This window comes from Aulonocara sp. 'chitande type north' Nkhata Bay, linkage group LG13 (assembly GCF_057382095.1).
Source record: "Aulonocara sp. 'chitande type north' Nkhata Bay isolate Kocher_YH1m ecotype deep benthic linkage group LG13, A_spYH_male_GT1.1, whole genome shotgun sequence".
NCBI lineage: Eukaryota > Metazoa > Chordata > Actinopteri > Cichliformes > Cichlidae > Aulonocara > Aulonocara sp. 'chitande type north' Nkhata Bay.
In genome coordinates this window covers 20,572,840-20,598,036 of record NC_141356.1, presented here as the reverse complement: position 1 = coordinate 20,598,036, position 25,197 = coordinate 20,572,840, and the positions used below count along the sequence as shown (strand labels likewise).

Sequence of the window (25,197 nt, the reverse complement as noted above, 5' to 3'; positions counted from 1 at the left end):
ATATTATATTATATTATATTATATTATATTATATTATATTATGCATGTGCACGTGTCTTTTTGTGGTCCACTATCGTTATAATTTCCCTGAAGGCGCGCTCTCTTCATGCATTCCTACAGTGACTCCTCCCCCTCCCCCCTGCTGCTGCTGCTTTGGTCACGTGTCAGGTGTCCACCAATGAGAGCACAGCGCAGCTTGCAACGGGAGCACCAGCCGTGTCCCCTGATCTTGTGTCCAGCCACTGCTGGGTCCGACTCCGTCTGGCGAGAACGTTAGCGGGATCTTGTTTTGATTAAAGTTGACGGATCTTTTTCAATTTCATATTTTATACCCTGTATTGTTTGTGTGGAAGTACAGGATATATACTGTGGTTCCCGAGTACTTATCCGTTGGCTGTTTTTTCCCCGCACATCACCGAAAGAGAAATAAACTTTGGAATTAACCGATCTCAAAGTGGAGAGGAGCAACTTTTCCAACAGGCTGACCTATGCTAAGCTAATCAGCTAAGCCAGAAGTCTGGAATGCAGTTGAAATTCCAGTTAAAAGTCCACAAAGGAGCGCACGAACCGTCCGTTTCACTATTCGGTGACTATATGAGATTTACTAGAGACTCTCACAGTGAAAGCTACTCCGCGGAGCCTCTCCGTATTTGGTCGGAATGGACGCTGCAGGTGCACCTCTTGAGGCACCTGCGAAAACTTGGTAACTTGAGAGCTAACTTTAGCCTTTTCACGTTAGCATTCAGCAGAACCAGACAGTGTTTTGTGATAGCTTTAAATTAATTTAGCTTGGCAGTTAATTGTTATTTTTCGCTTTACTGGCATTAACCAGGAGCTTTAAAAAGCGTCGTTAGCTAACCCGTATTTCGGCTAACTTAGCCGGCAACCTCGCTAGCTAGTTATTGACCCTCACACTTGTACCGGAGTGGCGACGTGGATACAGACGCGCTCTCCCACGGGACTTTGGACACAGTTTGACCACGGCGTGGAGTGCACAAGGATACCCCCTCCTCTGTTTTCATCGGATAGTGTCTTATATGTGACAGCATGAGGATTTCAAAAAGTTACAAGTTACCTTTTTAAAGTTTTCATTTTGTCCAAAAAGCGCTGCACCCTATGGTGTCGCTACGGCCACCGAGAAATGGATGTCTCGCAGGCCGCTTTCCCAAACGGTGAAGGGCGGCCGGGCGGCGGTGGGACCGGGGAACATGCTTGGGCAGAGTCCCCCTCAGTTCGGGCTTGGGCTCACTCTGCCCCGCTGTGCCCAACTCGATCCCTGTGGACAGCTGCTTATGACTACGAGGCGAGCGGCGAGGACGAACTCAGCCTCAGGCGAGGTGATGTAGTAGAAGTCCTGTCCAAGGACGCTGCGATCTCCGGGGACGAGGGATGGTGGACGGGGAAAATCAACCACAGGGTAGGGATTTTCCCTTCCAATTATGTCACCTATCAGCCCGCTATATACCGTCTCCCAGCTACAAGTGTGTCGACGGGGGTACCAGAGCGAGTCCCGAGCTCGCCCGTCCAGATCCCTTTTAGTGAACTGGTATTAGAGGAGATCATAGGCGTGGGTGGATTTGGTAAGGTTTACCGGGGCACATGGAAAGATCAGGAGGTCGCTGTGAAGGCGGCTCGGCAGGACCCAGATGAAGACATAACGGCAACCGCCGCCAGTGTTAAACAAGAAGCTAAACTTTTCTCGATGCTTCAGCACCCCAATATTATTAAACTGGAAGGGGTGTGTTTGGAGGAGCCTAACCTGTGCCTGGTCATGGAGTATGCCCGAGGCGGGACACTGAACCGGGCGCTGACCGGAAGGCGAATCCCTCCACACATCCTGGTCAACTGGGCTGTGCAGATTGCACGCGGGATGCACTATCTACACGAGGAGGCCGTGGTACCCATTATCCATCGTGACCTGAAGTCTAGCAACAGTAAGCAAAGATCGATGTGTGTGTTTGTGATTAAGACAGATAAATTGAGGTAACATAACTTGCAGAAGGATATTTTGCACTTCATCTTTTAGTCATTTATGTTATGTTAGTTATGCTTTGGTTTCATTCTGCTCTGTCACTCTTTAGGTGTTAACTAACTCTTTTAAATCACTTGTTTCATGTTTCCATCATCCCAGAATATGTGTCAGTGCTGTTTTGAAACTCCACATGTACCAACCTGTCACACAAATAATGATAGTTTACCATTTCCTTAGTCACATGACACATTTGGAAAGGTTCACTGTATGTTTATTAGTTATTTGGAAGCACAGCATTGTGACTGCAATATGAGGTTGCCTATTTCCCACAGCTGCCATAGTACTGCTCTGTACTCATGACGTCTTACAGTTTAAGAAGTTTGTGGTTTATGAAGTGGTGGGGGATGCTATTAAGAGGATGTGAAATGAAGTCAGTTTGCTCAGCTGGGCTGCTCCCTCTTGACTCATTCCTTATCCTTTGACTAACACACACACACACACACACACACACACACACACACACACACACACACACACACTTGCTTTCCAGACCCCTCTCCACCAGCAGGTGAAATGCTGTTCAAATAAATTCGGAGATTTAACAAACATATTAGGTAGACACAATCTGTCAACATTATCGGGCCATGTCCTTCATCACCACCTGGCAGTAGCAAAGTTCATAGGTGGAAAAAGAAATCATATGGAAGTTTGGTTTAGGCTTTTTAAGAAATATAACCTTTACGTAATGGATTTTCAACAGAACTACAACTGCTATAAACATTTGGTTTAGGAACAAAAATTCTTGAGTAGGTCTCACTTTTGAGCCTTTAAAAAATAACAGTTCATTTAGCTGCACTTGGTACAGTGTATTGGGCCAACTGTGCCGGTTCCACCATGGACTGGTAATTGACAACAGGCCAGAGAACTTTCCCAGGACTGAATAATGAATGGACAGGTCTTGATGAGAAAAAGGTTCTGACTCGCATACCCACTGACACAGGCTGCTCACTTCAACTCAGGTGTGTTTATGTGTGTAATTTGACTCCAAACACTTTTGTGACCGGAGACGCTTATCAACCCTGGGCCATGTGGGGAACCGCTCCAGTGCACTGATCCCTTATCTCCAGCTCTGGGAAGCAGTGTGTGAACACAGGGGCGAAACCTGTGAAATGTATACATACCAGGCCCTCTGTAATCATAGGTCAGGATTTGTGATTGGATTTTAAAAAGAACTGTGATGCACAAAGTCCCATGTATGCATGTATATGTTGTTATTGCTTCTGTTTCCAAATTTTTTCAGTTATTGGTATTATTAATTTTTAACAGCTTTATGATAAACTACTTAATATAAAATGTGCTGATTTGGGTCTCTCTGTGGTTCGAAGTTAGCAGATACCACTAAAGATGTGATAAACGTCACACTCCTCTCCGCTGATGTGACAACCACACAATCTTGTGATCTACTTCATTGGTCACAGGCATGGAGAGTCTCCTAGTCACAGAAATGCTTGAGCAATGTGGTATGTTGCGGTGGCATGCCGTAAAGGCTAAGACTATGGCAAATGTAAAGGGAAGTGACAAAAGTAAGAAAATTTGTACTAAAGTGCTCTAACTGAGGCATTTTTTTGCTATGGCAATTAAAAAAAACAAAAAAACTTTTAAAAAGTCATAAAAGCACAGCTCTGGCTTCCTCTAACAGTCCAGTCCAAAGACATGTTAACTTAAATTAACTTGTGATTCTGTATTGCCCGTACCCCGCCTCCTGGCCTATGGTAGCTGCGATGCCCCCCCCCCCTCTCCCTGCTCTGATAAGGGCAAGCGGAAAGACGATGGATAAAAGCACATAAGCTGTGAAATGCTACAATAATAACATACCAATGTGTAAGAGCGCTTCCCTACAAATACATATTTTCAATATATGCAATTTCAGTTCATGCTGTTTTGGTTGTTTCTATTGATAATCAATGTTGCCTATGGATACTGTTAACTTATTAATAATAATTTGGACTATAGCTGTAAAAAGAATTAAGTTACTAGCTTTTGTAGCCATCAGTAAAACATAATCATCACATTATTTTGAAATGCGTTTCATGTTGATGTGTTTTTGTGCATGTGACACACTTGATTAAATGTTATGAACAGTGTAGAAGAGCCCCACCCTTCAAGCAGTCTTATTTAGGATGAAGCTTTGTGTTAATTATAGGGCAGATGGAGAGAAAGGATTTAACTGCTGTTTAGACTGTTTGAGCTAATCGGATGTTTGGTGAACATGCACAAACAGACTCCTCCAAACAGGCACAGTGCTGCTAACGCAACTCTTTATGTTTGTCCTGCCACTTCACTGTGACCTAGATATAGCATAGGCTTTTAGGAGGACCGTTTAAACTAAAATTAGGAGACTTTGATTAGTGTGTTTCTGCAAAGTTGAGGTATAATGAAATTCTGAACTCAGATCTCTATCATATAGCTGAATGAAGAGCACAATAATAAGCAATGCCTACACTAAGAGGACAGAAAATTATGCCAATAGTCGATTTTTCAGAAGTCTGAAAATCTGAAGTCAATATAAAGTGTACTCTAAATAAACTGAGAATGGATGGCACTGTATGTGTTTGTTTAGAACTAGGGTAGCAAGTTCACAAAAGACTCTCTCCTAAACACAAATAGAAAAATGGCACCCTGGGGCGTGTTGGGTTGTTTTCCCAGTTACAAAAAAAGAGGGGGAGATCCAGCTTAGGAAAGTTGTTGCATCTGCTAATGTTCCCAGTTGTCTGTTTGCTTTGGCATTATGTGTGCTTAGGTCAATCAGAAAAGCATCTAAACATTTGTACTGATCCACATTAATGGCATTTGATACCTGTTGTGCAGTTTTTGTCATTTTTAATTCTGTTGTGTTTTGAGTTGTTGATTTTGAGACATTTTGTTCTGTCAGACTGTTTCATTGTCTTCTCTCAGTTTAAACCAGGACTTGTACAAGTATACACTAAACTTTTCCAGCTTTACTCAACTCTCTGTCTGTCATTTATCAACTTGGAGTGTACACATGCTCCACACAGGCAAACATACAGCTATTTGATCAATGATTAGCCTGTAAAGTAATATGTTGGAAGTCAGCAAGATTTGCCCAATCTCCTTTGTGTTTTTCAACCTAATCTGTAAAATCCCAGCCTGCAGGGAGGAATGTTGCTAATGAGGATAAAAGCTTAACATACGTTTACACAATGGACTGGTCAAGCAGCGGTTGCTAGGCTACTGTGGCCAGAAGAATGGCTAGGACTCGGAGGGTCTCAAAGCCCTCGTTTTGTTTTGTTCCGTTCATATTTAATCTCCCAGAGAGCAGCGGTACTCTTTTATTGCCACAAACTAAGGGGGTTTCCCTTGTTACTTCGTTATTTTCCTCCTTGCTCCATCCTCCTCCATCCACTTGCCACTTCTTATTTTTTGTGGCTGCATTTGAGCCAACATTTGTTTTTGTGGTTTTTTTTAATCTTTAAAACATTAGCGTTATAATTTAAGCAGAGAGTTCTTCTTTAGCTTTGTCCATGCTCACATCTGTGTGTACCATAGTTGCCTTTTCATCCACAAAAAAAGAAAATGGGGTTTGTTGTGGTGACATTTATGGAGTTTACTATGAAACAACCCTGCGGCTTGTTATGTGCACTGGAAATTTTCCAGAGTAGCTCTGTGTTGGGCATGCAACTTGCATGTTTAGGGTTTCTAAATGTAATTTGTACTGTATGTCCACTAAACAGACAGGGACTTTTCCTGGCTAAAACAGGGCCTCTGATGGTTTAGCATATATCTATTCAATTCTGGTCAAGAATGCCAAAGTTTTATGAGGATAAGTTTATGGCTAATTTTGGTTGGAATATTTTGCCGTTTTCACCCTTATTGTGCTTACTTTGTTTAGTATTATTCATTAGATTCATCCAGGTCCTCCCTTTTTGTGTTCTAGTCCACTATGACTTGCATAATTTTCCTAAAGTTTGAGCAGGTGGATTCCATAAAGCAGCAAATATGAGCAGGAAGTCACACTGAAACCTGGCCCTGAGCCAGCACGCATAATCATTGGAGTTTCACACATATTTTGGTGCAAGCAGTACTATGCCAGGAATGCATGCTTGAATGCCATTGAAACTGATAGAGTTCATTTGGAGCGTGTGCAACTGCATCCTCCCATCAGTCTCTGCCTTTTGTTAGACTTCAACACACTGTCTCTGTGTTCCCCTCCCTCTCCTTGTTTCTCCACACACTCATCTTCTGTAGATTAGTGAAGACCTGACAGATGCCACAGAAGCGCTGGAGGGATTTCCTTTCAGACCTGTACACTGAAAGTGGCACAGATGTAGCAGGCAGTGAAAAATTTAGAATAGCCAACACCACTGAAGGATAATATTGTGACAGCCACCAGATCTCAGTGCTTAGCCTTGTGCATAACAAGTGACCCTGTTATGTCCAGTGCTGTATGTTGCACACATAAATTATGGGCTTCTCAGCCAGGTTATAACTGGCTGGAAAATGCCTCAACATACATGGATTCAAGTAGAAAATGCAAGTTTTCCAGGCTTAAGAAAGGCAGTAAATAGGCCCTGTAATCATATTGTGAATAATAAATGTATCTGCCATGAATGTGTTTTTGCTGGAGCTAAAAATAGATTTGGAAGAAATTACTGAAGTAGAAAGCAGTGATTCACCTATCAAATATTTTGTACCGAGACTAAGAGGAATGGCTTACCGGCTTGGTGCACTGTTAGCTTTGTTAACTTTGAATAGCCTTTGCTATCATCCCTCGAAATCATCTTACTTCTGTAGGAACAACTTTTTAGACAAAACTTCTTTAAACTCTGTTTTTCTTTACTTGGTCACAATGCAAAGCGAAAACAGGCTTGAAGTAGCTCAGAAACAGTGTCCCTGGAGATAATCTTTTTTTTTTCTTCACTGTATTTTGTGTTATCTTAGTCTACAATTGAATAAGAAGAATATAAGCGAAAAGTTACCAAAGCTTGACTATGTGTTGCAGGGCAACTTTTCTCTGGCTTCCCACAATTACCCCTGGTGACACACAGACAGTTACTGCCTGTATTTTCTCTGACAAGAGAATGGGCAGAGGGGAGAGAGGAGGAGTTGAGATGCTTTCACTGTGTTTTTTATGACCTCTCCCTGACTGCACCTATTGTTGCAGGGCCGGGTGAAAAGGAAAAGGGCCCACAGCTGAGAAGAGCTGCCTTCCAAATCAACCAATCCCCTCCATTTGCCTCTGTAGCTCACTAGCACATTGATAGATGCTAGTGTAGACAAAAAAAAAACTAGCTGCATACTTCAAACATTTGATATGTTTAAATTGGCCTATTTAAAGGTTAATTCAAGCTTTTACAGACCCAAAGGAGGAGAGGAAGAGGATAGACAAAGAGCAACTGGCCCAGGGAGATGTGACCATGATAGATGGATTTAACCAGCCATTAGCCCTGATCCTTTTCCCATCGACCAGAATGCCTGGGGGCACTCTCCTTTCCACCAGTATAGACAGACCAGTCACTGAATATTTAGCAGCCTTGTTTCTGCTTACTACAGGAAACTCCCTTGCGCTCATGCTTAGTCAGTTGGCACGGTTACGAAAATACTGCCACATCAAGTTAGGAGACCACGCTTTAAACTCTGTAAATATTTTTACTGGCGCATCGGTATATGATTTCTGTTTAATAGCACCTCTAAATAGTAATATGTTACTGAATAACATGAGTTAACTTTAGAATGATCATGCAACTACGGCTTTTTGTAGTGTTTTTTTTTTTAATCTAGGTTTTGATTGTATTTTTTTTCTGGAAGTTAAAGAGTGCTTTTCTACTTTACTATGTGTTCATATATAGGACTTTTTATAGCCATGGATGACACTAAGTCTCATTATTCAGATAAATGCCATAGAAATATTACCTTAAATGCATTAAAAACACTAAGCACTAAGCTGCACCATCTCCCAAAACCGTTTATTTTCATGTATAACAAATTTGTTGCCATTGCAAGTGTTTTAGGGGTTTTTCAGTTCATTAGAGGTCCGAAAAGTGTACAGTTTTGTTTTTTTTTACCTTGAGGGGGAGAAAGCAATGAGAAGAAGCGTGGGATCTGCTTTGAACATAGGAGCTCTGCTTCTGATCTTCCCACTGTTCCAGTATGAAAGATGGGTCTGCCTCAAGATCCACTGTTGGGAAGGGAAATTAAATGGGGAGCTGGACTGAGGGTGGGGTCTGCCTTGGAGGCATATTCATCTCCAGTTGCGCTGAGGTGTTGTCTGTTTCAAAACATTTTCTTTTCAAAAGAGTGAGAAAAAAAGCCACAGACGAAGCAAACATACATTCTGAAATATAACCTTTGAAAAAGACGTCTTTAGCACAGACTACAAACTATTACAGGACCCTTGCAATGCTGATAACAGGTTCATATTATAAAATTGTATACACTGCCAATTGTTGTTCAGGGAAATAAAAAGGACAGTATCTAATCAATTGTTTTTATTACACTGTGGCCAGTTGCGTGTTACACCCAACTGTAATGATGATATGATTACAGATTACACACAGCAGCATTTCCAGATTTCTCCAATACTTTGTTACCTTTGGGGAAAGAGGTAATAATATTTGAAAAGTGCACACCCCCTGTTAAATAGGTCTACCTTTCTACATTTTCATTAAGCGATGTTTACAGGCTTGATTTAAATCAGAAAATTCAAATGATACATTTTTAGTGCTGTTTATATTTCTGTAATAAAACAGACAAGTGAACAGAACAAGTTAGGATATTTTGTTTAAAGAAATCACCCTAGTATGCTTGTAAAGCCTTCTATTTCTCCTGGCATCTATGTCTTTGAGCATGTGCAGTTTAGCGTTTCCACTGAACTGACCTGTGAACTGTGAACAATGCAGTTTAATAATTTGGTTTCCATTACTGCTAGTACCTACAGACCTTAGTTGGTCTGTAGGTACTAAATTGACCAATTTTTTTTTAATTTTTAATTTTTTTTGTATTAGAGCAGATGTAAGGGCTTTACATGTATTAACATTACACTTGCATCCAAAAATATGTTTCAAGTAAAAGGCTGGTTTGGCCTGGGGTTTGACTTTAAGTGGGATCCTTACAAGAAATCTACTCGAGTAGCTTTTTATTCCTTTGAATTGCATGTCCTCAACGTTGTTTAAAAATAAATTTAGCATCAAAGTCTCAAACCAATGCAGTGTTTTTAGTAGGGCTGTGCTATACCACATCATCTGCAATAATAATTTCAATGTTTTCAAAAAGTAGAGCAGATTTTCTTGAAATATTGTTATATATTTTTACTTTAGAATATGGTGAAGAGATCATAAGAGGTGGACTTCAATCAAAGATTGGTGATATGTGTTGCAGGTGAGCCATTAGTCATACAAAGTCATGTAGGCTTGTCCTTACCCATTTATCTCACCATTACTAATTTTACTAACAAATAAAGTGTCATCTCATGACTTCACAGGATAAGTTAGTACTATCCACATACCATAAGGCACACTGTGTGGCCCAAACACAGTAGTTTTACTGCTGTTCAGGGTAGTGTATTTCTCGCTTCCAGTACGAAGTGAAAGAATGTAGACCAATACAGGGATGGGCATTTCAAGCGAAAATTCTATACGACTTTCTTGGAAGAGAATCCCAAACGAGAACCTCTCTCAAGTGACAATGTGTAGTTGTTTCAGACTTGAGTCATACTAGCTGGTGCAGTTTTTTTACGTTTGTTTTTGAAGGAATTCCACATGAAACTTTGACAGCTGTCACACATGCTTTACCCGTCTAACACCTGAAAGTTAGCAACATGTTCAGCACAATCCTATTACAGAACAGAAGAAGGCAAGTATAGCTGTAGTCTAATCGGGTGTCACAAAGTGCACAAATATACAGCTTGCTTCAATAATTAGTTTAAAGACACATTTCACTTTTCACATACATGTTTGCAGACTAATGCATGTCCCACATATTATTTTGCTTCAGTAATAAAGAGATGCCCCAAAATATGTTTATATGAAAATATACCTTTGCTTCATAAAGGACATGCGAGCATCAGTTTTTAATCACTCCTTAGGTAAAGCAGCTAAGGTTTACATAACGTATGTTGAACATTAGTAGAGCTTTAAAAATTTCCTATAAAGAAGTTTGAGTTAACAGAGTGCCTGCAAATGTGTGCTACTTTAACATGGTAATGATTAATAAATTGAGATAAAATATTGTGTATACTGCCAGTTCTTCACGAACTTTACTCAAGTTCTTCAAAAAAGTTGAAATGAAACAAAATAATAGGAAAATTGTAATAGAAGGTTTCCTGAAGTTGAATTCGCAGTATTGCATTTGTGTAGATCAGGGGTGTCAAACTCCAGGCCTCAAGGGCTGGTGTCCTGCAGGTTTCGATATCACCCTGGGTCACCTTAATCAAATGATTAGTAATTACCAGGCCTCTGGAGAACTTCAAGACATGTTGAGGAGGTAATTTAGGCAATTAAATCAGTTGTGTTGGATCAAGGACACATCTAAAACTTGCAGGACACCGGCCCCTGAGGCCTGGAGTAGGACCCTCCTGGTGTAGATCATAATTTCCCTTCACTACAAAGTAGCTTCTTATTTATTATTGGTTCTGTGGTTTCCAGGAAAGGGGCTAAGCTAAAGAACCTAGAACAGCACCAACACAATTAAGGATAGCCCACAGAGCAGTTGTTGTTTAACAGCTACAACATGTAGCTCTGCAAAGCACCAACACAGTTATTCTGGTCCCATGCTTTCCAGGGCTGTTATATTCAAACCTTTTGTTCAAATGTGTAGCCAAAATTCTATAAATTTGTCTTCATTTTTATTGATTCCACTTTATGCTTGGTTAGAAGTATACATTAGAATAATGGTTCACTTATAGTAGTGCTTTACATCTGTGCACTGTAACATGTGCCTCCTCAGACCTGATGTAAAACTGGTACTAAAATGTCACATAAGCACAAGGTTAATAAAACAAACTATAACTAGCATGTTTATTTTGCTAATGAAATGGCTTGTATTCTTTCAGTGTAATGAGCAGTTTAAGTAATTTTTATAGTCTGTACATCTACATACAGGCTATGATTTTCAGATCTTTCTCCCTTTTAGTAAAAGCAGTTGGTAAACATTTATTAGTTCCAAGTCTGAACAATTCATACACACAAGGCCTGACTAAAATGAATACATAATCACCCACTATGATGGGTGCATAAATTACACCAGGTTAGCTACAATTTGTGTTTCTGATAGTAGCTGAGCTGCTAATAGGCTGACTGGCTGGGGGGTTTTACCATAACGTCAGCATGGAGTCATGTAGACAGGAGTTAGGTCTTTTATCAGATATTTCTAGAGGGCTGACACTGAAGGATCATGGAGCTACAAAGAAAGTATTTGGCATGATATTCTATAGTCCAATCAGAGTAGAAGGTTTTATCCCAAAGCCACTGCTTTCCCAGGCTGTGTAACTAACCCACCATAAGTCATTATAAACCTACAGAGTCTGCTGGGAGGAATCTATGGAATCACTCAGAGAGGAGTTGACAACAGGAAGTAGTAGTAGTATCATTGGTGTTGTGAAACCCGTTTGTAATGGAATTCCCATTGTTGTAGCCTGGGTAGAGGATCCCCTCTGTGCCTCAGGCTAGTAATGGTACCAATACACTATTAGTGGGAACCCAATGAGTCTCGTTACAGTTAAATTGCTGCAAAATCATTTATGCTGGCTGAAAATACTTGTGCATGCCAAAAATATTTTAACCATATCTCTGTAACTTCCTTCAATGAATTTAAAGAAAATAGATCCTAACCATTTGTTTTTGATAGGAAGTATTCTACAAGTAGGAATTGGCCCATTTGTTCCTTAAGTTAAACAGTGAATTGATTTCTTTCCCCTGAGTCTTACTTTAAGTGTTTGTGTAAACTGTTAGGGGAATAGCAACTCTAAAACCAAGATTTGAAACTAGAGCTGCAAACTATGCATGGCCATTTGAAGCAAAGATACTATTTGGCTATTCTTCAAAGGTTTCACTCCTAAAAGACTCTCAAATGACAGTGCATAGTCGAAGCAGACATGTGACATGCTGGACCTTATTTTCTTTGTTTGTTTATGTTGAAGGTGTTCCACAAAAGACTTTGATGGCTGACCAATCCAGTTTGTACTACATGAAGGGCAACAAAAGAAATTCATTTATAGTTCAATCCAAGTTCTTTTTTCTTTTTTTTTTTAACAGTGCATTTTCATGCAGCGTGCATCCAGTTAGGTGGACTGATGCAAATTTCACCCAGGTAATGTGAATAGAGGCAAGTTTTTGATTATGTAAGTTAAAATATTTAAACTGGGATGAAAAATTCGCTTCATTCTACATCACAAAAACCCTGGCATTTTCCCATAGATTGGATTGCTGCTGATGCCAGCAATAATCAGAAGTGGAGGTTAAGCCTATTGACATCATTTGAGGGCAGGTGGAGCTGTCTGGTTGAACTTATCTTTTATACAGAGATTTAAAAAAAGAAAAAAAGGAAAGTTTTGGAAAAAATTAATCACACCTTCATCTTAAGTTTTTAAAATGTCTTATTGTATCGATTGCCATCGTGCATGCATAAACGCAAGCATTGTTAAGTGTACCTTAGCTTCATGTTTGGTGTGAACAGACCATAATAAGGAAATTATGCTTCATTTATTTATTTATTTTTAACCAAGTGTACAGTTGGTTAACCCCAGAATGACCTTATTTGTATATGTGACTTTGTTCATACTATTTATTTATTTATTTATGTCTGGGATCATTCGTGACCTTGGAAACAGCTTTTTCTTTTTATATGCTTTGATTTTATTTTTATTTGTTGGTAAACATTCTTTAATATGACATCTAATTTGTTGCGATTTTCAGGTTTTTCAGTAGTATAAATATTGAAAATATTGTTTCCACAAAAAATACGAATGTAACATATTTACCAGTTTGTTTAGGTTTCCTTTTAAGCACAACTGTGGTAATAACAGGCACGGCTTTGTAACGGGCCATTGTCACCATGGAAACGGGAGCAGGATGATGACGCTGGCACAGTTAACGTGAAGCTGTTTGTTTACACACCACGAAGAGCAAAGAGGCGGAGCTGTTCTCGAGATGCTGAGCTCAGGTTTATTGAAAGAAAACATGTTTCTAGTTTCCAAAACAGCATTGCTGTTCCTGTGATTGCCATTAAAACCTTTACTGGGAATAAGCAAGTGGGAGGTCTTTATCAAAGCACCTGATCAACAAACTCTGTAGCTGCTCTGATCACCACCATTTGTTTTATGTGAAACAGTGAAAAGTCTGAAGTAAGCCTCTAGAAGTTTTATTAAAATATGCAGATTGACTGTTCACTTAGTCTGATTCCATGTTTAAATTATACTGCTTGCTGAAAGCTAACGGCAGCTGTCCTCTTTTACATGGAAGCAAACAGGGGTGAGTCTAAAGAGAAGTGTGTACTAGACCATATTTATTTCAAGGTTTTCATAACATTTTTCAGATTCAAAGTGAAATAATATATTACTGTGTCAATGAAATTGCATTAACATTTAAAAATATATATAAAAATTTTTTTTTTCACAAGCTAATAACAACGTGCATGGGCCAGTAAAACTCTGACCCTCTGACCTGAGGGATTTGAGGTTGGATATTGAATTATTGTTAATATTAATTAACATCTACTGTTACGTCCCGGTCTAGGGGTACAGGAGTGCAACAAAAGGGTTAAAAGGAAGGTGACCCTGTGACCCTGGTCCCCAAAGCCATACCTAGAAGCCAATTTACAAGTTAAGGTGTTACCAAACTGAACGCTTAAACTCCGGGGTGAACAAAGGCTGAAATAACAAACAAAACAAGTTATTCCAAAAAGGGAGGTGCTACCTAAACCCTGGGTGAAACAAATATCAAACAAAAGATAAGTGCTACCCCCAACTCCCTAATTCAATTCAATTTTATTTTATTTACAGCAACAGTCACCTCAAGGCAAATGAGAAAAAAGTACAGAAAATAATAAGGCAGTTCACCCCTCTACCTCAGTGCCTATTTACAAGTGAAAAGTATCTACACACTATATACAAGGCTTAGCAATTCTTGATCATGGAACCAATCAGCAGCTGCCAGCTCTGCAATTAGGAACGATCTGCAGAGACTCTTATATATCATCATAACAGCTTGTTTTAATGCATCACAAAAATTTTGCATCGCCAGCCAAACTTCAGATACTTCTGATATGCTCGCTTCTCTTCATTGCAGCCACCACATTCTTCTTTAAAGACTTACAGACACAAACTCACTCACTCGCACATTTTAACACACAGAAACAGATGTACAAAAACGTATAAAGCCTTCCAAGAAGACAGAGTAAAGAATACTTTTTCATTACAGCTTAAAGCAAAAAAATTGCATTTTCTAAAATAGAAACCAATGAGCAATTCATTTTAAACGACTTGTATTTGTTCCCCTTTAAATATTTGTTATTATTATATAACAAAGAAAATGTGTTACATATTATCTAAATGTGTTCTGTAATGTACTCCTCTGCATAAAAATGCTTAATCTGAATTTTTTGGGGGTTTGTTTATTCACTTATTTTACATATGAATATTTTAAAATATCACTCAGAGAAAAAGGAAATAGTCTAAGTGTTTACAAAAAGAGAGCTGTAGAGCTATAAAAAAGGACATTGTATCTTTTACCAACTAAAATTGTATGGTCACTTGAGTTTTCCCAAGGTCTCTAAACTTGTTTCTATTATCTGTTCTCCATCTAGTCCTTTCCACTGCTCCTACATCTTTCAGCAAATCTGGTCCAAGTTTGACACATTTACTGTGTCAAACTGAATATCTGTGTACTTTATCAGTTAACTGTGCTACTTGTATTACTTGAGCCTGAGATTTTAATAAAATTTGATTAGTAGTGTAATATAGGCATGCAGAAAGGATTTATGTATAGGTTTGTGTGCATGTGTGTTTGTGTTGACTTGTTTAAACATCTTTATGAGGACCAAACATTAGAAGCCCACTGTACTTGCAGGGACCAGCAGTCAGTTGTGGGGACTAAATGCTGGTCCTCACGAATTTGAAGGCATTTTTGAGGCTAAGAATTTGGTTTTAGAGTTAAGGTTACAATTAGGTTGTGGTTAGGGTTAGGAGTATGCACTGATTCCTAGTGGTTAAGGTTAGGATAAGGTTAAGCATTATGTCAATTTGATGTCCTCACTAAGGTGTGAAAGCGAGTGTGTGTGTGTGTTTATTGGCAAGTCTTGGTTGTGTAGTCGTGTGGGAGTAAGTCCAAGGTCATCGAGTGATAACAGCACAATGGTGCAACTGAGTGCCGACAAACATTACAAAGCCTTGGTTTACAAAAAAAATGCTGTTAACAAAGAGTCTTTAGACTAAATAACGTTTTTAAGTTTACATTTAGTTACAGTCCGTCAAGGCACACAAATGCCTTATTACCTTGAACACTTCCACTATCTATCTTTATCATGACGTTGTTTCTCCCTTGGAAAATATTCCCACAGAGTGTAAGTGGCAGCAACGTTCCATCCATCCACGGAGATATCAGGCTGTTTTTCTTAACAATAAACTCTCAACACTGATTGCCTCTGTCAAACCAACCAAAGGGGCATTTAGACTCTCGAGTTATTGCTAGCCTTTTGTTTGTTCTGTAGAATCAACACAGCTGATAGGACATGTTCAAATTGACCTGTAGTGTAAATAATGAAATCGAGCAGCTTTTAATGTGAGGAGATCTTGGCAAAAACACATTTTGTACATGATACAAAGAGAATCAAAGGATCAAAGACTTCATTTTGGCTACACCAGTTCATGGAAAAAGAGGCTTCATGTTATCAGAGGTATAATATTAGTTTTATTCTTGTTGAAATAAAACATTTAACATTAGAAGAAATGTGGCACAGGTTGAGAAAGCCCAAATGCTGGTTTGGTCTGCACATACACATTTGTTTTGGAAAACAAAGCTTTTTACGTGCACCGTTGCATTTTGTCCACATGTAAACAGCTTTATGCTAAAAATCAAGCTTTGAAAAAGTACTCTCAATGTGATCATTTTCAAAAACTGCATGTGCATTCATGTTTGGACAGGGATTACAGAGATTATGTGTTGCAACATCAGAGGTGTGTGTCTTTATCTCCATTGTTAACATCAGACTGGACTACGTGTTATTGTTTATAGGCTTCTGACATTTTTGTATGGTTAGGGTTACATTGCTTTGACATGCTCAAAGCAACAATGGTTTTTACGTTTTCACATGGACGATGGTGTTCATTAAAACGGTGCTTGTGAGGGAAAGGATTAAAAAACAAAAGCAGAATATTCTTGTTTTGAAAAATACCGTGTACAAGTGCATTTTCACATCTATATGTCATTTACTTCAGTCCATATCAGTTGATGAGCCTGATAGCTGAAACTTATAGTTATTCCTTTTACACACAGAAAAAAAACACATTCTTGCAATGTGTCACTAGAAACCATGTGAGAACTTTTTGTCTACCGATTAGGCAAATGTGTCTGGGTGGGAGCAACAAAAGTAACTAAAGGTGCTGTGTTCTGGCATGTTGGAACAAGGGAAACAAGGGATTTACATTACATTTAAGGGCTAGTTGCTAGCCTGTACTGACAATTTGTGTACACTGAACATCTGTGGTACCCTGCCACAATCCAAACTGCAAAACTTACTTGACTATGGAAAAGCATTTCGCTCAAATTTGCAGCATACACCAAGTAGTTGGTTCGTATTATGTTTACACCATAAACAAACAGCTCTGGAGTTTGGAAGTGGACCAAGACCACCTCCTCCAAAGGGTCTCAGGGCAGTTGTTTTTGTTCGCACCCAAGCAAAATTACAGTGTTCACCCCTGCATCCCTGATTGTGTAGTTTTAAAGTGATTTAAATGGACTAAACACCAGAGACCCAAAGTTGTTTTCATAAGCTCTGTGCTCCCTTTTTCATTTAGTTGTTATTTACGGTTTGTTTATTATTCTGGTTTGTTTATTTATTCATATGCTTTTCATCATGTTATTTCACCCTGAGTGTCTATTAAGTTTCAGTAAACAAGACATTTGAAGATGAGGCTGCAATTTTAAGTATTTTCTGTAGGTATTTGTAAAGATGTGATTAAGAATATCCAGTTGTGCCCCAGATTGCAAAAAAAAATCCTAAATCCAGATCTATATCTGGATGTGATTTCTTGTAAGATGGGCAAAGCCCTATCTTTGGTAACAATTTAATGCAAATGCAAATCAAACCAATCTCCCTTTGGTGGTAACTATTAGCAAATTATAGTCTATGAATACTGCAGCCCTTCATTTTACACCCACTTTCTTAGTGAACCACAGGTAACTGATATCATGAAGTGCATGCAATTTGACAGCTAAGCAACCAGAGGAGGCGGACAGGCTATGGAAAAACCTGCTGCTTTCAAGAATATTTAGGCCGTGTTTTTAGTCCATTTGCCCAGTACTTTATTCCTGATGCACACACAACACGTTCAGTGTGTGTAAACTGTATGTGTGTTTGTGTACGTCTTCAACTTGTGAATTTATTTATTTTATCCAGATCATGATGAACACTAAGGGTTTTGACTTCACACATTTTAGTTTGTGACTTCACTGTGGCAGCGCTCTCAGACCTGGTGTAGTGTTACCAGCAGGTTTGAGGGGTTCTTGCTCTCTTTAATGTGTTGAGCAGTTTTAGGACCCGAGGACAGGTGCTTTGTGGCACTGTCAGCCTTCTGTTTCTACAGTAATGAATGACCAGCATACTGCTGTTGGCCCTTTTTAAATATCTGCTATCATCTCCTCACCTGGACGGTCGCCCTTTTCTCTGTCGCTCACTCTTTGTATATCCCCCTTTCTTACATTTCACCTTTATTCTCCATCCCCTTCACATCTGTCACTTTCATCCCAGTCCCGTCTTTTCCTTTTTCCTTTTATCTCAGTTACACTGCTTTTTTTTTCTTTTCTCGAGCATTTTTTTTATCCTATGGTTTTTGTGCATCGATCTACCTAAAGTAAATTATTTTTCCTTTTCAGTTTTATTACTTGAAAAAATTGAGAATGATGACATTGGGAGAAAGACCTTGAAGATCACAGATTTTGGCTTAGCCAGGGAATGGCACAAAACCACAAAAATGTCAGCAGCAGGCACCTACTCCTGGATGGCACCAGAGGTCATTAAGTCATCTCTCTTCTCCAAAGGCAGTGACGTCTGGAGGTATAATGGATGATAATGACACATGAGGCCTTGACATTAGATTTAAATACTTACCTTTTTTTCATTTGTCTGTCATTGTTCTTTAAATTTATTTATCATTAGTTTACTTTGGGTTTTTTTTTTTTTTTTCTTTTCAGCTATGGTGTCTTGCTGTGGGAGCTGTTAACAGGGGAGGTGCCGTACCGTGGAATAGACGGCCTTGCTGTTGCTTACGGCGTGGCAGTTAATAAGTTAACCCTACCAATCCCTTCCACTTGCCCCGAACCCTTCGCTAAGCTCATGGAAGGTAAGTATGAGCAAATATCAGTGGAGCTGAAGCTGAGCTGAAGCTTTGTTTATCCACAGAAAATGTATGTGAGACTGGCATCTTATTCCAAGAGAGGCACAAGAAGCGACGCCACCTGTTCCACAAATAGGCCATATGGCACCAAATATTAGACTTTAAGTTTAATTTAATTTTATGTGTAGATTTGTACATGCATACATATTTCTAGTGGAAAATGCGTGCATGGTAATAGTAAATGCACTCTTAAAATGGCTAATGGCAAGTTTGCTGGTTTTTCCCAACTTTGTGAATTTCTGCTGATCCAGCTGACTCCTTTTTTTTCTGTCAGAGCAGTTCACTAGGCCCACAAATACAGTATGATGTAGATGCCCTGGTCACAGTGGTTATGAGTCCATCTTTTCACTGCATTGTATTTGTCCAGATTGCTGGGACCAGGACCCCCATGTGCGTCCCTCATTCTCCTGCATCCTGGAGCAGCTTTCAGCCATCGAAGAGGCGGTGATGGCCACCATGCCTCAGGACTCCTTCCACAGCATGCAGGACGACTGGCGTGTGGAGATCCAGGAGATGTTTGATGAGCTCAGGACCAAAGAGAAGGTAGAGCAGAAGGAGGAGATTCTTTCATACACTAACATCAATATGTTGAAGCCACTGAACACGGAACTATCCTAGCAGCTGGTTAAACACATGAAAGTAAACTTAATTTCCAGCATCCTCTCGTCTGTGTCGCACAGTGTGGGAAGTTGGACCCTGACGCCAAGTATGAAAGAAGACCAGTTTTTCATCTTGCTTCACTCTTTGAGTTTTAGTAATGATACACGCAGGCTAATCTATCATTACGTCTAACCCCGATGTATTGCCCTGGACTGGTTTCATGGGATAAAAATGTTTAATTGGTTACTTTCAGTGGATAAGGCTAAATCGCACGTTTAACAATCAAGTCATTAATGCCGAAGTGCTTTAGTGGACTTCCCCTTGTTAAAACCTTAATCTGCTTCCTGTATAAGTCTGCTGTTTCTGGCTTAAAGTGGGGAGAGAGGAGTTAATTAGTGTTTAGAGAAACAGCAGGATCAGCACACAGAGCTGAGTTAATGAATGGTGAACGGAGTTTTACACAAAATACAAAAGTGCACAGGTGGTGTTTTTATTGAGTTTTAATTTGTGCCTATTTTTGTATTGTGGATTTATGCTGTCTGCTTTGTTCTAGTTTTTCCAGTTCTGCTAATCCACCGTTTGAGCATGAGGTTTATGTTTTTTAAATCTTACAATCCCCAAATTAAACGTTTATCTGCACAGCTGGTAATTTCTGTTGCTTTACCATGCTATATTAAATTCAACCACTATGCAAAGCTCAAAGAATAAGGCTAATTTAGCTTTGAGTTTTCCCATCATAAATTTTACAAGATTAGGGAATTAGTCCCTTCATTTAAACAGATTTCCTGTAAAAAAATCTCACCGTAATCTGTGTCTAGGTGGGTGGCTGAAGTGGTTTGACTGTAAAGCTGCTTTATGGAAGTCATCCAGTAAGGATTATTATTACTCAACTGAGAGCGATTCAAGAGAAAATGGAGGGAGTGAAGAATGAGTAAGCAGTGGTGGGAGAGCATAACACTGCCTCAAAAAGAAGGCTACCTACTCCTGCCTATTTTAAAGATTTCAGTGCTCAAAAAACATGTCTAAAACCACACACGGAACAAATGTGACACAGAGGCACAACTTAAGAGTAGTTCTAAATATTGATCTAGCGAGGATGACATACATCCTTTCTGGATCTCTAAGGCACTTTTATTCATCCTAGTGTTATCCTTTAAATGTTGACTGTTCACTAAAAAAGTAGTTTATATAATTTACTTACTGTAAACTGCTTACTGTAGACTTGACTAGCTCTGCACTTGAAATTGTGCTTGCTCATGTTTTAGCTCATACAGTGTTGGCAAACAATGCCAACTTAGCTCACTATTGTTAGAGCAGCTATTGAGGTCTATAGAAGGTGCCTTAACCTCCTAGGACCTGGCGTCCACGTGTGAGGACATCACATTTTGGGTTATTTAGACCAAAATACTCAATTTGGCTCTACAAGGGCCTGATATCCACTCACGAGGACATTATACTGCTACTGTTCTATCGAAATTTTAAACGAATATCCTCATATGTGGCTCTCATTTTTCTTAGAAACAAAAATTAGGTTAAAAAAATAAAATAATTCTTTGTTTTTACATTCATCAGGTCCCAATCAGCCCAAATATCAAAGACAAATTAAAAATGCATGCCGTGGAAGAGTTCACGCCTTAGGAGGTGTCACCATCTGAAATCTTTCAGCCAGTTCTATAAATGCACTTACCTCTTAATACCTGCTTCTTCCAGGAGCTACGTTCCAGAGAAGAGGAGCTGACGCGAGCCGCCCTGCAGCAGAAGTCTCAGGAGGAGTTGCTGAAGCGTCGGGAGCAGCAGCTGGCAGAGCGCGAGATCAACGTGCTGGAGAGAGAGCTCAACATCCTCATTTTCCAGCTCAACAAAGACAAGCCCAACGTGAAGAAGAGAAAAGGCAAATTTAAACGTTCCCGCCTTAAACTGAAGGATGGGAACCGCATCAGCCTACCCTCAGGTGAGCTTGCAGACTGAACTAAGCTAAAATATTCCCACATCCAAACCTCACGATACAAATGAGCCTTCCTTTTTTTCCCCGTAATAGCACTTAAAAAAAATTGGATTGCAGTGCTTTAAAACTGGAGTTCTCGCTCTGGATGGATCCTCTCTGTCCCTTTGTGCCATCACTCAGTGGTACAAACAGAGTGAGATTTGCCCTGCCCACTGCCTGTCAAAGCTTTGAAGCTAATTTGCTATTTGAATTTCTTGGAATCTCCTGTCAAAAACAACTCCAGAGCTTGACAAATCATGTTTTCCCAGTATATAGTTCTTGTATGAGAATGGTGTATTTGCCACATCATTCCCATACATCTGTAGCAAAATAAAAAAGTTAAACCATATTGTATTTTCCAAGCTTTTAGCCTACACTATTCAGAAAAAATAAGCAAACTAACACGTCCAGATTAAATAATCACTCTGATGTTGTTGTGTTTGCAACATTTGAACTGTGTTGGAAAATCTAACTATACATATCAAACTGTAATCACTCAAACAGTAACTCCTCTGGGATTATAATAACTGTTTTACTTGTCCGGCATATTGCAGACTTCCAGCATAAGATCACCGTGCAGGCTTCGCCCTCCATGGACAAACGGCGGAGCCTTCACAGTACCAGCTCCTCTCCTCCCAGCAGTCCCACACTTATCCCTCGTCTACGAGCCATTCAGCGTAAGTTCAGTTTGTGTTTTTGCATATTAAAGAGTCCCTCAGGTTTTCTTAGTCGTGCTTACTGTCCTACCTTGAGTCCAGCCTGCTCAAATGTAAAAGAACCAAAGAAATCACATCAGCTCTGAGAATTTCACAGGAACTGGGAACATGGGAACAGTATCATGCACAATGACTAGAGCCATGTGAACAAAAGCTCCAGAGGCAGAGGCAGTTGTTTGAACAGTTTTAAAAAGATGTTAGTCACACACCAACGCCCCTGCAATAACTGGGACAAATTCCTCTTGTGCATTTATGGTAGGTGATAATACAGATAGGGGTCTTCTCTGTAACATAGGAGGCACTGAAAAATCAGAGTACTAGAAAAAAGACGTACATTTGTATACAGATCCATGTGTTTAAACTTAGTCTTAATTGATGCTTTGAGCTACAAGATTAGACAGGTCTGTGCTATCCAAGGAGGAGGTGTGTTTTAGAAGCCTGTATTTAGTGCACACAGGATTGTACACTTTATGAGGAATCATGTATTTGCAGTTGTGTACACTGATTTACTTCAGCATTTTATTAAATCTTTATGCATAGCCATATGATACATAACAATTGAATAACAGCCCTGTTGACATGGACACCTATTTCTTGCACATTTTAAAGTCAGTTTTATTTGCACCAGCCATAAATTTCATTCATACATATAAGTGTAAATGTTTATTCCAACAGATAAACATTTAGACTTATTTATGGCAGCACTGGCTGAAGTGCTCCACCTTCTGTTTTGTAGCATTAAATGCTCTGTTTCACAGTGCTCAGGCTGTAACATGTGCATTTCCCTCCTCAGTGACATCCCACAGGCCGAGGGACAGTTTGTATGTTTACCAACAGGATGCTGATTTGACCAGCGAGGTGTCAGCCTACTCTGGGTTCAGGAGGAAAGGCAAGGAGACTGGCTTCGCTCATGCAGCGTGAGGCGTTGCCAGTAGCACTGAGTGCTGTGTGTTACGTGTGGCTAACTTTAAGTGTTGAAAGTGGTTAAAGTTTCCAGTCAGTGATTTTTCTCTTGCAGATTGACAGCATTTATCTGAGGTGTGGATCATAACAAGACTTTGGTGTTTTCTACTTGTAAAAATGTTTTCATCAACCTTAAAATCAAATAAATTAGCTACACAGTTCATGCTGCAGACATGGGCCACGGAGCTGTTTCTTTTTTCTTTTTTTTTGTCTTTGAATTCTACAAATGAATTTGGTGGCAGCTTTCTTTGGCTCTTGTCTGATGCTGTGACATAATTGGTGGATGCTGCTTTTGCTGAAGTTCATGACAACTAACCAATACCAGTAAGAGGATCTTAAAACAACACTGCTATTGGTTGCTGTTGTTTTTCTTTTTGAATTGTTCTATGATTATCACTGTCACGATTATGATATTCACTCTGAATCTTCCTGAATCAGACATTAAATTAAAAGACTCGAAAGCCATCTAGTGTATAACTTTTGAACAACAGTACTCCAGGGGTTTGGTGTTTACCCAATGTTTTTTACCGTAAGTACAGCGGTCCCTCGCTATAACGCGGTTCACCTTTCGCAGCCTCGCTCTTTTCCTGATTTTTTTTTTTTTTTTTTTTTTTTTTTTGGTGCAATTTTGCATGGTTTTGTTTTTTTTCTTACAACGCTTTGTGTTCTGCGTCCTGATTGGCTGTAGACCATTGTCAATCAATCTCGTGCGGTGTCTCCTCTACAGTACAGAATGCGTTCAGCTTGTCAAATTTACATAAATCTTCGATCGCTAGCAGTGTGACTCTGAAGTGCTGTACTGTATGTCTGTAAGTTTCCCCCCCAACAAACACAACAATGTCAACAAAACATTTTGCACCATCAAAGGCAACCGCGGGAGCCTTTGGTGTCATTCTATAATACTGGACTTATTTTTCTACAAAGGTTTGAACTTTGAGAGTATTTAAACAAGAGAGAAAAGTGTGAAAATGTTCATATCTGTCTGAGAAAAGTGTATAAGGTGTGTAGCGAGGGGTTTTACAGCCTTAAAACATCTATAATAATTGTAAAAATAAAGTTGGCTACTTCGTGGATTTCAACTATCGCAGTTTATTTTTGGAACGTAACCCCCGCGATAAACGAGGGACCACTGTACTTCATAATGCTTCTATGGATTGATTAATACCAGGATTGTACAGATGGCAGAAAACATTTAATAATCCTACTAACATGTCTAGTCCATATTTCGTGTGAGGACTGTCTTTTGGTCAACAGCAGCTTGCAGGAGTTGATTGATTGGTTTGTTTATTTGTAAAACTTAACAATCGCTGCATTTACAGTTACTCAAGATGAGAGCAACCGTACGTGGGGCCGCAGCTCCCCCTTCAGGCCAGAGGAGTTTGATGACGTGAAAAAGGGAATCAAGAAGAAAGGAAGAACCTGGGGACCCAGTTCAGTACAGAGCAAAGAGAGGCCTGCTGCCGCTCAGAGGTGAAGTGTGTTTACACACAGGAAAAAAAGCAGGACAGTCACGTTTTACTCGCACTGTGTAGTTGAAGACTTAAAAACAAGCTTGTCTAAGTCAAATTTTCAAAGTGATGAAATAGTTTTTGACTCTTCTTTGTGTATCTGATTCATGCTACATTTACAGAGTCCAAAAAAAACTAAAGAAGTCATCATTTGTATGCTTCTCTAAAGGACTGCAGATGGTCAAACATCTCAAAGTCTCATACGATTTAAAAAAAAACAAAAAACGTTCTGTCAGAAAATGTAACATTGCATTCGCACAGGGATGGTGAAGTAGGGCTGCTCGATTATGGCAAAAATGATAATCACGATTATTTTCACTGAAATTGAGATCACGATTATTTGACGATATTTATTTAACCCTTTAAGACCTACTATAGAACCAAGTCCACCAGAGCTTATATTTATTTTTTACATGCTGTAGTGCCATTTGTGGGAGCATTTCAAGTTGCTATACATCAATACAACTGTTATAGCCCATATTTTAATAATATGTATGCATTAAGTCCATAGTAATTACATAAATTGCAAAAAAGTGCAATAAACTACAAAAAAAATTGAAAATCCCTTTTGTTTTGTTTACATATATTTCTACTTGGAGAAATTTAAGAGGTTTAAAATTCGATTAATTGAGCAGCCCTATGGTGAAGTGAGCATAATATATACAAAAATCTAAACAATTGTAATTTATAATCAATCCTTTTATAAAAATATTTAGATGTTAGTAATCTCTGTACGTGTGATAATGTTTGTGCAAAGTTTCGCTCAGATTGGCCAACCTGTTAAAGAGGCGATGAAGTATATACAGACAAATGATCATATGCTACGATCA

At 39.3% G+C, this 25,197-nt stretch overlaps 2 protein-coding genes across 4 annotated transcripts in view; one reads left to right on the top strand and one right to left on the bottom strand.

Annotated features, from left to right (window-relative positions):
* The window catches only part of pcnx2 (pecanex 2), a 41,492-nt gene extending 40,278 nt beyond the window's left edge, over positions 1-1,214 (bottom strand). The window contains exon 1 of the mRNA XM_086259117.1: positions 1,076-1,214. The gene's annotated coding sequence lies outside the window, so the exon portion shown is untranslated. The remainder of the gene's footprint in view (positions 1-1,075) is intronic.
* map3k21 (mitogen-activated protein kinase kinase kinase 21) overlaps positions 209-25,197 on the top strand; it is a 29,538-nt gene continuing 4,549 nt past the window's right edge. For 2 of the 3 annotated variants that reach the window (XM_086259119.1, XM_086259118.1), the window contains exons 1-7: positions 209-1,934; positions 18,076-18,256; positions 18,394-18,542; positions 18,964-19,139; positions 20,907-21,147; positions 21,735-21,857; positions 24,179-24,329. In XM_086259119.1, coding sequence (XP_086115245.1) covers positions 1,142-1,934; positions 18,076-18,256; positions 18,394-18,542; positions 18,964-19,139; positions 20,907-21,147; positions 21,735-21,857; positions 24,179-24,329 — 1,814 coding nt within the window. In that variant the 5' untranslated portion in view covers positions 209-1,141. Of the gene's footprint in view, positions 1,935-18,075; positions 18,257-18,393; positions 18,543-18,963; positions 19,140-20,906; positions 21,148-21,734; positions 21,858-22,689; positions 22,786-24,178; positions 24,330-25,197 lie in introns of all 3 variants that reach the window. The other variant, XM_086259120.1, reaches the window with a different exon arrangement.